The sequence below is a fragment of the Musa acuminata genome, chromosome BXJ1-8, assembly GCF_036884655.1.
Source record: "Musa acuminata AAA Group cultivar baxijiao chromosome BXJ1-8, Cavendish_Baxijiao_AAA, whole genome shotgun sequence".
NCBI lineage: Eukaryota > Viridiplantae > Streptophyta > Magnoliopsida > Zingiberales > Musaceae > Musa > Musa acuminata.
Genome location: NC_088334.1, coordinates 44038036 through 44051013, shown reverse-complemented (window position 1 = coordinate 44051013; position 12978 = coordinate 44038036). Strand labels below are relative to the sequence as shown.

General features: G+C 41.0%; 3 protein-coding genes across 4 annotated transcripts; all 3 read right to left on the bottom strand.

Annotated features, from left to right (window-relative positions):
• Positions 1 to 83: 83 nt before the first annotated feature.
• On the bottom strand, positions 84 to 4510 carry LOC103995298 (uncharacterized). The gene is made up of 4 exons (XM_009415858.3): positions 4035 to 4510; positions 3770 to 3952; positions 1495 to 1733; positions 84 to 569 (listed from the first exon to the last, which is right to left on the bottom strand). The coding sequence occupies exons 1-4, from the start codon at positions 4413 to 4415 to the stop codon at positions 323 to 325; spliced, it is 1050 nt and encodes a 349-aa protein (XP_009414133.2). The 5' UTR covers positions 4416 to 4510; the 3' UTR covers positions 84 to 322.
• Positions 4511 to 6086: 1576 nt separating this feature from the next.
• Positions 6087 to 6974, bottom strand: LOC135588055 (ethylene-responsive transcription factor ERF071-like). The gene is made up of 2 exons (XM_065079988.1): positions 6772 to 6974; positions 6087 to 6699 (listed from the first exon to the last, which is right to left on the bottom strand). Exons 1-2 carry the CDS (start codon positions 6857 to 6859, stop codon positions 6233 to 6235), a joined length of 555 nt encoding a protein of 184 aa, XP_064936060.1. The 5' UTR covers positions 6860 to 6974; the 3' UTR covers positions 6087 to 6232.
• A 4251-nt stretch (positions 6975 to 11225) lies between these two features.
• On the bottom strand, positions 11226 to 12978 carry LOC135588053 (uncharacterized). Of its 2 annotated transcripts, none has more exons than XM_065079987.1 (2): positions 11647 to 12978; positions 11226 to 11572 (listed from the first exon to the last, which is right to left on the bottom strand). In XM_065079987.1, exons 1-2 carry the CDS (start codon positions 12931 to 12933, stop codon positions 11399 to 11401), a joined length of 1461 nt encoding a protein of 486 aa, XP_064936059.1. In that variant the 5' UTR covers positions 12934 to 12978; the 3' UTR covers positions 11226 to 11398. The 2 variants fall into 2 exon arrangements, with proteins under 2 accessions (XP_064936059.1, XP_064936058.1); XM_065079986.1 differs by having other exon boundaries at positions 11429 to 11572; positions 11682 to 12978.

Here is a 12978-nt window from a genome sequence, read left to right as displayed (position 1 = left end):
CTGATACAAGAGAAATTCAAGAATCAAGGCAACCCTCAACTTAATGAAAAGAACTACTAAAGCATGCAGCATACATCCGATCATATATTTCTATGTTAAAATTATTTGGAAATATAATTTGTATTTTTAACACATGTAAAAGCATGATTTAGTCTCGTATTCTCAAGATTTTGACTTCATACTTCTAAGACCTTGTAATTGGCATCTCCAAAACTTGGACTACATATTTTCAAAGCTTTGAGTGACCATTTGTATTCTCTAGGCACAGGAAATTATTGTAGATGATTGCAACTGGAACAATTACATAATTTCACACTCTGTGTCAGAACTTTGTGATAAAATCGCAAATGTTCTCGGTGATTTCAGTGGGTTTTTCCTCGTTGATGAAATGGCCTACTTCTTTCATCACAACAACTTCATCGAGTAATGGCACATAATTCTTCAACCCACCCTTATGGATGAAGTCCTGGGCTCCAGGTGAGTGATAGGTTAGGTCCAGGTCTCCCACAATGAACTTTGCAGGCACTTTTATGCGTGCCCCAGTCCACGGTGCAGTAAGTTCCCAATTCCTAATCAGAATTTCAATCAGTAGATAGCAAAAGATGTTACTTCAATACTATTATAAAGGCACAAATGAAAACGAAGAACTGCATATCAATGTATGAGGACAATAAAATCACCAAAAATAGTTCTAGTAGGGAAGGTAAAAGAAATTTATTATCTATATTCTGAAGTTAACCTTGCATTCAAATTGTGGGTACAATGAAAATACAAGGCATCTTGATCATCAATTCAACAATAAGAATTTGGAGTCTAGGAAGTTTATTTTATCTAGACACTCAGTTAAAACTTTTGGTAAGAGGATGTATTAAGTGTGCAGCAGCTGTTCTGAAACTTGCTACTGGGAATACTGTGTTCACGGTGGAAAAAAGAGTTAAAGTTGGTCCTTTTTATCTAACAACTAGACCTATCAAAAATGAACATCCAAATTCAGATTTTGCATCTCCTACCAGATTCCCTCACCAAGCAACCGAGTAATATAACTTTTTTGACATGTCTACCAGAGGTTGATGAGATGAAAGCTAACAGTTAACACAGAATTTAGGGCTTGCTCAGATTTAAATTTCTTTAACCAATAAGGAGTACAAGTGTAAATTCGCAATGCAGCTTCTTTCTATGGGCTATTGATTATCTCTTTCTCGACATCAATTGCTTTATTATTTTTATTGCAACATACTTAAGTCTATTCATCAACCAGGTTGAAACTGCTCACATCTTCCAATTCTGCTATACAGAATCAAAGACCTACAACTGTTCTACCTGATGCAATGTGAAGTATTTCAAATGCATATGACAAGTGATTAACGAAGAAACAATTTAGTTTTCTAATACATGTTACAAAAATATAGCACTAACAAATAAATAGGGAACTAGGAATTTACGATGCTCTAAGTATTTCAATATAGCATAGAGCAGAAATCATGGCCAACTTACAAGTCTAAAGACCGATAGTAGTTCAAACCTCCTGTAAAACCAGCCTTCTCATATTTGCTTGTATAATAGTTGATGTCAACTTCAGATAGCCAAGAAGGCAAAGGAATCTTGGAATCAGAGCTACCCCACCCTTGATCCTCTGTAATATAAAGGGGACCTGGGTTGCGATATGTCAAAAACTTCTTGAGTACCCATGCAGTACCAAGGCGAGCAAATTCTGCTTCTATTTTTCCAGGTTCCTACAAATTGTATAAATTCATACAATGAGATTAACAACATTTTGATTTGCTTCTGAATTTAATGCAGGTCCAATGACATAAATGTAAGTTCTACAGAATAGCAAAAATGTGCACACTTTAATTTGTACACTGATTATCTAATTTGGTTTGGCGAGGAAAAAAATAACTAAAAGAAGTTACTTGAGAATGGAGCAAAGTGTCTAAAATCTAAGGTACGATCCAGGAACTACCAAATACCATCATGTCGATCCAAGGAAAAGATATTGAAGTGCAAAAATATATACATATCATGGAATATGGTTACTGGAGAAGAAACAGTTATCATTTGATGCTCTCTAATTTACAAGTACTTGTAAATACCACTCTGAACAATAGAATTTTGGTGAGGGAAACATCTGTTGTTTCTAATCACAGTGAAAAATCAACATAAGTCTTCACATATATCTACATGTTTTTGCACTCAGTTCTTCCTCTAGATACTTCAATAACAATTGAAAGGGCGAAAGCAGGTTTACTTTATAAGAAAACTATTAGTTTTTACAAAAACATTTCTCAGAAACTAGAAAAATAGAGTACTCCTGTAAATAGTTCTCCTGGAAAACTAGTTCCCTGATTTTTAAAATTTTACATAGACTAAAAGAATTACATATGCTCCAAGCCTCCAATTCTTTCTATACTAGACTTTTCATCATTATAATTACAATTGTTGTTGATACTTCTGTCACCATCTTCCCACCAACAATAGGACCGCTTTTACATTATTGTCATCACCACCATCGTCACTATCATGGATGTTACCTTCACTACCACCATCACCACAGTCAGTACTCAGTACCATCCCGTCGCCATTCAATTTTCACTATTTGTATTTTCACCACTACCATGGTGCTACACTATTACTGTTTGTTGTTGCCACAACCACCACACCACTTTATGTCCATCATTTTTGCTGCTAACACTGTCTTCAACATAACCAAAGTTGTTGCCATCATAAATTCTGTGGCTGCAACCAATATCATCCCACCACCAGCACCCTTCCTACCACCATAACAATTGCATTCACTATAGACGCCACCAGCACCACCACTAGGATCACATATTAGAATTATAGCATAATATAATAGAGGTCACCTTTATTGCCAAAGATTTTCGCAAGATTTCTATATTACTGACCTGAAGCATGGATGAATAGCAAGATGTCCTCAACAAACATACGAAAGATAAAGAGGCTAACCTCATTCCCAAACCCAAAGAGAATAATTAAATTGTTGGAATAGTATGCACTAACCCCATTTCCAAATTTGTTGTTGTGAATAGTAAGTACATTCATAAAGATGACTGCTGCAAACCGTATATACATCGATTTGTTGATAATGATCAGTTAGCTTTCTGTGAATAACCTCCAGCAACAGGGAGAACAAGATTTAAGAGGCATAAGTAATTCATTTTTGGAAACGAAAAAAGAAAAATGCAAGACCTTTAGGCTTAAGTCCTTCATATATGGAAAATCAATAAAATATGCAGGTGATTCATAACATGCAGCTGACTCAGTGATAAGGCTTTTTGTCAACATGATTGTAACATGCAGCCAATAATAAGCACATTATTGTGTAGGAAACAAAAACTTGTTGGTATCCTATGCTTATATAATCACGGATCCACAGACAATGAATTCTTTTTAAGAAGTGCATAGATAGAACATTTCTGTCTCTCACACACACACCCACAGCATGAATTGTAATTCTATGTGATTAATATCAAGATTTATCAATGAGAAAGAATGATAGATCCGTTACCCATTGGTGAGAAAAAAGTCATGGTGTACAACTAAAGATGTAAGCAAGAGCCATTGATTTGTGTACCCATTGGTGAACAAAAAAATCATCATGTACAACTTCCCATGAATGAGGCCAAGGAATCAACCTTGTTTGCAAGCAAGTAACCGATTATAGATCCAAAGAAATTAGATGAGAAAAAGAGGCTTCATAATACCTCAATTGAGTGCTAGGTTGGAAAATGGAGAAATAAGTAAACACCTGGAACCGGCACATGTAGTAATCATCTCCAAAGACTGTCCTCAGATACTCCAGCGACTTCCTCGTTGGGTTTCGGGGGGTGAAGGCCTGGCTTAAATTCACCATTGCCTTCACCTTGTCCGGCCGGAAAATACTCAGATTCCACGCCACCATCGACCCCCAGTCGTGCCCCACCACAAACACCTGTCGCCATCGAACAAGAACACAAACTTGGACCAACGAGCACACGCAATTCGACACAAAGAGAATCCAATGCTTCGATCACCTTGTCTTGGCCAAGCGAGTCGAGGAGGGAAATCAGGTCACCGACGATGTGGAGTATAGAGTAAGCGGCGGCGGCGGGAGGCGCGTCGGTGTCACCGAAGCCACGGAGGTCGGGCGCGACGGCGCGGAACCCGCGGGCGGCGAGGCCATGCATCTGGTGGCGCCAGGTGTACCAGAGCTCCGGGAAGCCGTGGAGGAGGAGCACCGTGGGGCCCTCCCCCTTCTCGGCCACGTGCATATTGATACCGTTCACGGACACCATCCGGTGCGAGATCCCTTCGCCTGCGCCGTCGTCCGTCGGCGTGGGGGCCGCGGTGGAGACGGCGCGGCAAGCGCCGCTGCGGGGAAGGCGAGAGCGGAGGGCGCGAGCGACACGCAACATCGTGGGTGAGTGGATCCGGAGTGCTTTCGCCGAAGGCAACTGCACGCCATAATATTGGGCTATTTACAGTTAAATTGTTGGGATCCTGATTGCTTCCGCCGATGGTCACCACCCGCTTCCGTTTTAGAAACTTACATTCAAAAGTAAAATATTTAATTTTTGTTTTTTTTATCATACTGTAAATCTACTGATAAAATATACTATACATACGTAAAAATAATATTAAAAAATAAACAAAATATATAATTTCGATCCTCATCATTCAAAAATATTAATTTCATAGATGGGTGACTCTACGTGAAATACTTGCTATTCTCCCTTTTTGTTCTCCTTTTCAATTTTATTATTATTTTTGAATGGTAATCCTCATTTCTTCTACTTAATTATCCTCTTGAACGACCTATTCAATCATGATGTTAGTGACAATCATCATCTCCTGAACCGTCTTATTTCTTTTGCTTCGCTATCATACATAACTAATCCGATTTTATATAAGATTGATGGCTCATAATCAAAATTATCATTTTATTTTTTTTAATGTTATTTTTGTACGTGATAGTATGCGTTGTATATTTAATTGATAATATGAGAAGAAACGAGATTAAATATTTTATTTTTATAAATATAATATATCAATATAAATTTTTAAAATATAGAGATTGAAATACGTAACTAATTGAGTAATCTGTAATTACCCATTATATTATATACCATTCATGCCACGTGGCATGATCGTAAACTGCCTAGTGGCAACTTTGGATTCATGATTAAGCTGCCTAGTGGAGTAGATAAACTCTATCCATATTCGATTTGCTCTTTCACTCACGAGCTAGTCACAGATCGATCGATCAGCTATCCTATCAGATTGAATCGCTATACTAAGGATATTACAAGACATAAGCCAGTTATACCATCAACGAATCATATAAGATAAACGATATTTACATATTAATTATGTCATCAAATCGAATTGTAATAAAAAATATTATAAAAAACATGTAATAGAGATTATCGACATTTGTAGGTACACTAATTTGTAAGCAAGAATTGAATATAAAAAAAAACCTCATTGTAGAAGAAACTTATCCAATGTTGGTTCAACAGTCAATCTACACAGTTATCTTCTACTTGTGGGTTCCTAAGCGAGGAGTTCTTAAGATGCTTCTCAGATCTTAAAAGTATCCGATATTATTCGAACATGAAATGTTACTTGAATAATAAAATTTACGTTTACCCGTCCGACATATTGAGCTGATAAAACATCCGATTGAGTATTATTATGATAGACTTAATGTTAAGATGTTAATATATCACATGACACGTTGAATAACTTCGTTGTTTGTGGAAACATTCAATCGCCATGCAATATGACTCCACTTTATATCAAGCAAAACACCCGACAAATACAAGAATCGACATCGATCCCAATGTAATCATACGCTCGAGTTATTGGATTGTAAACATTATAAGATTAAAAAAATAATCTATAAATTTATTTTGTTTTATCTTCTTCCTTTCTTCATGAACAAAGATATAATTAATCTCTCTGTTGGCAAGATTGCACAACAGGGAACTACGATTATAAAAGGAAAACTCGTGCTTAGATATTCGTGGGGAATTATTTTTAGCTGATCTTAAGGGAATTATAAGACCACCACATCCGACCATCCATCCACTAATCATATTTACCGTTCGTTAATCTTAACCATAAAATACGGATTTTTTTTTCCTTTTTTGCTTTTGTAGGACAAGAAGGAGAAAAAAAAAGAAACTACAGAATTGCCACCATCGACATCTCAGCCGTCCATCACGATCGTTCAAACGAAACGCACATCACCCCACGCAGCCACCTCGCCCGCAGCCGACTCCTCGTGCTCCAGCCCCAGGAACGTCTCCAAGCTCGAGATCCGCTCCCGCAGTCCCTCCTCCAACGACGCCTCCGGCGCCGCACAGTACGACGCCGAGCTCTCCTCCCCCGCCCCTGCCTCCGCGGCCCCGGCCCTCCGCTTCTTCGGTGGCACCGCCGCCGTGTCCCCGCCCGCGGCGTCCGGGAAGTTGAGCTTCGCCTTGCTCCCCCGGATCTCCAGCGCCGCCGCGTCGTACGCCCGCGCCGCCTCCTCCGCCGTCCCGTACGTCCCCAGCCACACCCTCGCCCCCTTCCTCGGGTCCCTTATCTCCGCCGCCCACTTCCCCCACGGCCGCCTGCGTATCCCCCTGTACAACGTCTTCCGCTGCCTCTCCCCTTGCCCCGCGGCCCTAGTCTTCGTCTCCTCGCCCTCTTCCCCTGCGACAAAAGATCAGCACTGCACCATGAGAAGCTGAGGCAGTAGCAACCGAACGAGAAGTAGGGCGTTACCGTGACGGGGTTGGAGTTCGTCGTCCGGCGTGATATCACGACCATCCACGAAAGCCACGAAGTCGGAGATGATCCTTCCGCCACACATCTTCGCCCCCCTCAACCGGCGCAACTGGATCTGTGGGACGGACCAAAAGCCTCAGATCAGAGAAATGGGAACCTCAAAGCAAGGCCGTTGCAACACTTCCACCGTTTCCCCCGATCCCACCTCTCCCATCCGCATTTATAGCCCTCAACTCTCAGCCCTGTCTCTTATTCTCTAATTTTAACCTTAATCAAATATTACATTTAATAATCAAAGGGAAATATTTAAAGCTTTCTTTTAATCTTCCCACTAAAACTACTATTACCCTTTAAGAGAAGTGACACGTGATAGAGACCGTCGGTGAGGCATCTGCCGTAGGATGGTCGACGGCCCGAGATACAAAGTCCACGTAGAAGGACGGCGACAGAGGATGGCGGCTAAATAAAATTCTGGAAATGCCCCGATGAGAAGGACTTGTTCACGGGAGGTGCCATCGGGAGTGCGTCCAAGTCCAAATGCGTCTCCCCTCTCGCCGTAAAAGAATAGATGTGGGGGGATGAGGTCGGGTCCGCCGCGAGACGGGGGAGACCGCGTCTGGTTCAGTGTATCCCAGGGGCAAAAGAGTAAAAGGACGTGGTAGTGTTGCAATTGGGTGGGTGGGGCGCGGCGCCTCGTGGTGTGGTGTCGTGTGGTCCAAAGGTGGGGCCCTGCTGCCTTGAGGTACGGGGTCGGAGGGTCAAGGTTGTGGTGCCCGTTTGGCGTAGGTTGGAGTTGGACGATGCATGTGGCTTTGAGATGCGTGGTAGCATCGGAAGTCGAGCGTTGGAACTGCGCGATGCGTGTGGCTTTGCGATGAGTGTTGACATCGGGTGTCACGGGAGACGGACGGTGATGCTGCCGGCGCATCGTTGGCTGTACCACGACTGCATGTCATTTCGTGCATTGTCACAAGGTCATGATGGTATCGATACACGACATGGTTTCGCAGGACAAGAATCAAAAGTCTGACCGCACCAATGCTAAGGAATAGTGATTGATGCAGTTGTGAGATTATTTGGAGCAGATGATGACGACTTCATTGGCTTGTAAGTCAAATCCACGTCGACGATGGAAGAACACTTGCCAACTTGTTGTTTCGCAGGGCTTTCGTTGTTCGGCCGACAAGAAAAGCAGAGCTTTCACTGAATCATAGTGACAGATTGTGCTATTTTTACTGCTTGTCGAATTCCTTGAGAACGAAACAGAGCTTTCATGAATTGTCGCGACGCAATACGATATTAATTACGTGCCGATTTCCTTGTGAACGAGTGATATAAAAGAATAATTAGACATGATAGTGACCGGGGAGCAGAAACTTGATATATCAATTGATATGAAGAGCATGATGCATAAGCAACGTCACACCTATTCGATTGATATATCAATCAATACTTGATTTCACGAGATCAATGATATGACACCGATAAAGATGATGATATGTTAGGCAAGAGTTGATTCCATAATATCAACAATATAACATCAATGGAGATATCAAGTCAACCCCACAAAGTGGAACTATGCATTTGATAAAGAAGCTATCTCAACAAAGCTGTTATTCCATAATCACAACCCTAACCCATTGATGATCGAATGATACACATAATCATTCTTATCATTATCATGATTTCAATCGATCAAATTTTTAGAACCCTCGCTAATGTACTAGTCAAGAATCCCCTTGTCCTGACCTTAATCCCTAGACTCCTAACATCTCAACTTAAGATAGGTTTGGAAGTAGATCTTGATTGACTTCAAATCCTGTAAGTTAGACAACTCGAATATTTAATAGCTAGCAACCACGTTACTGGTAACGCAGATATCCGAAGATCATCCAGCATTAGAACACCCCAAGCAAACAGCATGCATCAAACATGTCGAGAACACAGTTTGAAACGTGATAACTTGGCGATTCTTTCACCTGATCACACTAATTGACACACAATGGACATCAAATAGTCTCCATCTGTAGTATTCATGACATGTAGTACTATTACCTACTAATCTAAATCAACTGAACAGCATTCAAGATGGATATGCTGGGAGGCATATTGCCTGCGGAAGTCTACTCGCAAATCATTTGTTTGGCCTGTACATATTTAGATGCCTTCCATATGATTTATATACAGAAAATGAATCAGCAGCATCAACAACACACTCTACGGATATTGCTACATAGTTTCCACAAATAAAAAGTAATTAACAAAATAGTTAACCAACATGATCTATAAAAAAGTATACATGTCTTGCATTAAGATATCTTTGTGATGCAACATTGGAATTTTATTGCCACATAACTCAGAAACATATATTTACTATAAAATTCACAAATGTAATCCTTCTGAATTGGAATGGATAAAGAAAGAGAATGGAAACAATAAATTGCAGGAACATAAAACTAGGGTCAATGAAACTTAGAACTCAGATATACCAAACAAAAAATTCACATTTATTAGTAGAACTAACAATAAATTGCAGGAATATAAAACTAGGGTCAATGGAACTTAGAACTCAGATATCTGGGACAAAAAAATCACATTTATCTCAAAATCTAACTAGTGGAACTCCTGCACATGATTTTTCATGATCCTCCAATGGATCAACTTGTCTCATAAAATGCAATGACAAGCTTGTTTAGTACAAAAGGGTATGCAACTCAGGTAGGGTTGTCAACCTCATCCATTACATGAATGATACAAGGAGCACACTTACTGACTGGGTTGAAAAGTCAACACTAGATAGAATTGATCTCAGGTTCCCAGCCATCACAGCTTCATATCGTCCATTGAAGATCTTGCAACCCTGAGTTCTGCTCTATAATTGGTCCTATACTGACAGGAGAAGGTGTCTCTGAAGATGATGATGATGTTGCTGTTGCTGCTAATTAGCTCACAAGGTAAATAAAATAAATTTATCACTCCAAACTTTAAAATATTATAGGTATCCCTACACAAGTGAAATTTATTAAATATATCCCTCCAGTCATCCACCGGTAGCGTACCATTAATTTTTACTTGTGCAAATTTACCCATTTTCCTTTTTTCAAATATGCAATAGGAAGTATGACACTTATCTCTCAATGCCTCAATGGTAGGTCTTTCATATATTTCCCTCAAACTAGACTCATAAGTGGGAAGTGCCTCTACCCTCCTCCTTACAAGAGAGGCTCGAAGAAGTGAAAAGGACAAAGAGGGTTTAATTCTCAGTGGATTTCCATAAGTGAGAGGAATTTGAAAGGGAGAGACTGGCTATAGGAGGGTTTTGGTAAAATTAGATCAAGTTCCAGAGGGACCGGTTAGGTCAGGTAGAGAGAGTAAGAAATGAGTTGATTACATTAATAAATTTGGGTTACATTAGGCATTTCAGAAGTTTGACTGATCCCTATCTTTGTTGGATCATTTAACTGAGATTTGGATGTATGATATTAATTAAGAATCCTTATGTATCATAACCAAGGTTCAAACAAGACAGCCTGAACTAAAGATTTGACATTCGATAGATCAGAAAATTGAAGTTAAGAAATAAGCATTCATGGCAAAAAAATGTAAAGTTTTTTTGCTTTTGCTTTTCATTAGGAAAAAGGAAAATAAAATGAAAAAGACTGACCAATTTGCTTGCTAAAGAAGACAGCTTGTGACCCTTAAAAAACATAATGAAAAATAAATGATTCAAGCAGAATCAATTAAGACAAGCCAGTCTGATCTGGTGTAGGATTCGCTAATTCAAAATCTCAATTGACAACAATCTCACTGATCATCTCACTCTAAATATCTGTGTTATGTGATCTTTGACTATGGATCTTCTGACTATTAAAACTTTAACGATAATCCTAATTGACTAAATGAACAAGCCATAAACAATCTCGACGATCATCCCACTCTAAATATCTGGGTTATGTGATTGCTGATTATGGATCTTCCAACTATTAAAACTTTAACCAAATCCTAATTAACTAAATGAACAAGCCATATGACTAGGCATATATCATAGACGAACATCATAACCCCAAGAAGCTCTGCAAGCATATTCTGATACAAGAAAAACTATGTTATTCTGATCAATGCAAGAGACTGAAAGCAGGCAGAAAGTACTAATTAGATCATGTTGAACAAAATTCAAGGTGCAACAGGATAATTGTTTTTTCATGTAACCAATATGCTAAAGTAATATTATTGCCTCAAGGAAAAGAACAGTGTAGCCAATCCCAAATAATTGGGATATTACTACTGATTGTGGATCTTGGTTGTTGTTTTTGTAGGTAAACTAGTCAGCTTTTACATAAGAAATTGTTAAGCATGCAATAACAATGAAGAGAAGATGATGTGCAGCATAACAACAGAATCATCAAAATAGAGAAGTTTAGTACAGCAATATTGAACATACACGCAAAATGTGTTAAAAGTTCCAAGATGTTTATTGAGAATAAACCTTTTCTCAAGAAACAAAGATGTAATTATTTCAATCTAATGTTGTCAATTGAAAAGTAAATAAAAACCTTACAGCTTCATATACATTCATAACTTCAGTAATAATACAGGAAGGAGGGCAAAAGCTCCAAATTGATCTCTAATCAGCAAATTTATTTAAACGGTGGATTGTACTTCTAGCAAGCCTGTTACCGGGATCGATTTTCAGAACCATCCTCAGATCTTCAGCGCCAAGTTTGTACTTCTCCATACTCTCATACAGAAGAGCACGTTGCACTAGCAATGGGACATTTGTGGTGTCTTTATCTAACACCTACAGACCAACTTAAGATGTTTTAGTTCACAAAGATAAAACCTGAAAAATAGAGCTTGAAGACTTGTAAATACGTTTGAACAGTCAGTCACAGCCTTCTTATACTCACCAACTTCTTTATAGCATGAGGCTCTACAAGACAAGACCTCACTCAGCGAATCATTATCCCCAGACTTCTCCGATAGCACCACTGCCCACGAAAGCCACTTGATAGCATCTGCAAACTGCCCCTGCTTATAATTGTCTAATCCCTTAGTCATTGCTGCAGGTGCAGTGATGCCTGCCGGTGGCGGTGGCAGCCCTTCAAGCTCAGTTGTCGGCCCACAGGTTTCATGCCCTCCAAACTCAGAACCCAAGTCCCAGTCATTTATTTCAGAGAATTGCTGACTCGCTGATGACTCTGGAGCAACTCCAGCAGCAGGGGCAGGTGAAGAGAAGAACATATCCAACGGATCTGTGCCATTTTTAGGGGAGGCAGTTGGCTGTGGTGGTGGTGGTGGAGCTGAAAAGCTCTGACCTTGCGTCATAATATGTGCGTTTTTCGTCGAATTGATATTCTGGAACGCGCCAAAAGGGAAATCATCAGCAACAGCGTTGCCACTGCTCACATTGGATGAGTTTACCGATGACATTGGTGCCTTCGTAGAGGGCTTTGATCCAAAGCCAATCAACGAATCAAAAGGATCACTTTTAGCAGTCACCGGCCGCACCCCAGTTGCCGATCCCATCGGCTGCCCACCACCTCCCATAGCTGTCCTGATCTTAGGATCAGGCTGAGCAAAAGCTGAGGAATTTCCAAGAAGATCCGCAGATCCCCAGCTGCTAGGTCTCATAGGGATACTATTCGCCGTGGAAGCCGCGGTCGTGGTGGTCGATCGAGGGAGTGAATCAGATAAATTACCCATGGAGAAGGCGTTCCTTGGCGCAGCGGACTTCAAGGGGACGTCGCTAGATCCGCTGCGGCCCTGGCCAAGGGCGGATCCGACGAGATCGCCGAAGAGATTTGGGTCCGATTTCGGAATCCCGATACCAGAGGAGGCGGAACGAGGAGGAGCGGCGGATGCCCATGTCTTGCCGAAGATATCACCGACCATGGAAACGGGAGCGTTTGCGAGGTTGCCAGATCTAGCAGCGCCAGTTATTACGGAGGGGGCGGCGGGGGTCCACGAGGGCCGGGACGGCTGGTGCGACCAGGCGGGGGCGGTGGGCCTGGAGGCGGCGGCTGGGGTTGCATAGGGGCTGGATTTCTGGTCCTTGAGGGGGCGGGACGCGGAGCTGCGGGTGGAGCCACCGAGGCCGAAATCGAATTGGTCCGTATCGAAGGAGGGGGCCCGGTGGGAGCTGTTGCCGTCGAAGTTCATAGTGGCGCAGGGAGAACTGATTACCGCCGGCACAAAAGGTCCGAT

Coding starts and splice junctions, on each gene's coding strand:
- LOC103995298 (XM_009415858.3), bottom strand. CDS start 4,415: ATGTTGCGTGTCGCTCGCGCCCTCCGCTCTCGCCTTCCCCGCAGCGGC. Junction 3,953..4,034: donor ACTCGCTTGGCCAAGACAAG/GTGATCGAAGCA, acceptor CGATGGCGACAG/GTGTTTGTGGTGGGGCACGA. Junction 570..1,494: donor TACTATCGGTCTTTAGACTT/GTAAGTTGGCCA, acceptor AATTCTGATTAG/GAATTGGGAACTTACTGCAC.
- LOC135588055 (XM_065079988.1), bottom strand. CDS start 6,859: ATGTGTGGCGGAAGGATCATCTCCGACTTCGTGGCTTTCGTGGATGGT. Junction 6,700..6,771: donor CGAACTCCAACCCCGTCACG/GTAACGCCCTAC, acceptor CTTTTGTCGCAG/GGGAAGAGGGCGAGGAGACG.
- LOC135588053 (XM_065079987.1), bottom strand. CDS start 12,933: ATGAACTTCGACGGCAACAGCTCCCACCGGGCCCCCTCCTTCGATACG. Junction 11,573..11,646: donor CTGTGACTGACTGTTCAAAC/GTATTTACAAGT, acceptor GTTGGTCTGTAG/GTGTTAGATAAAGACACCAC.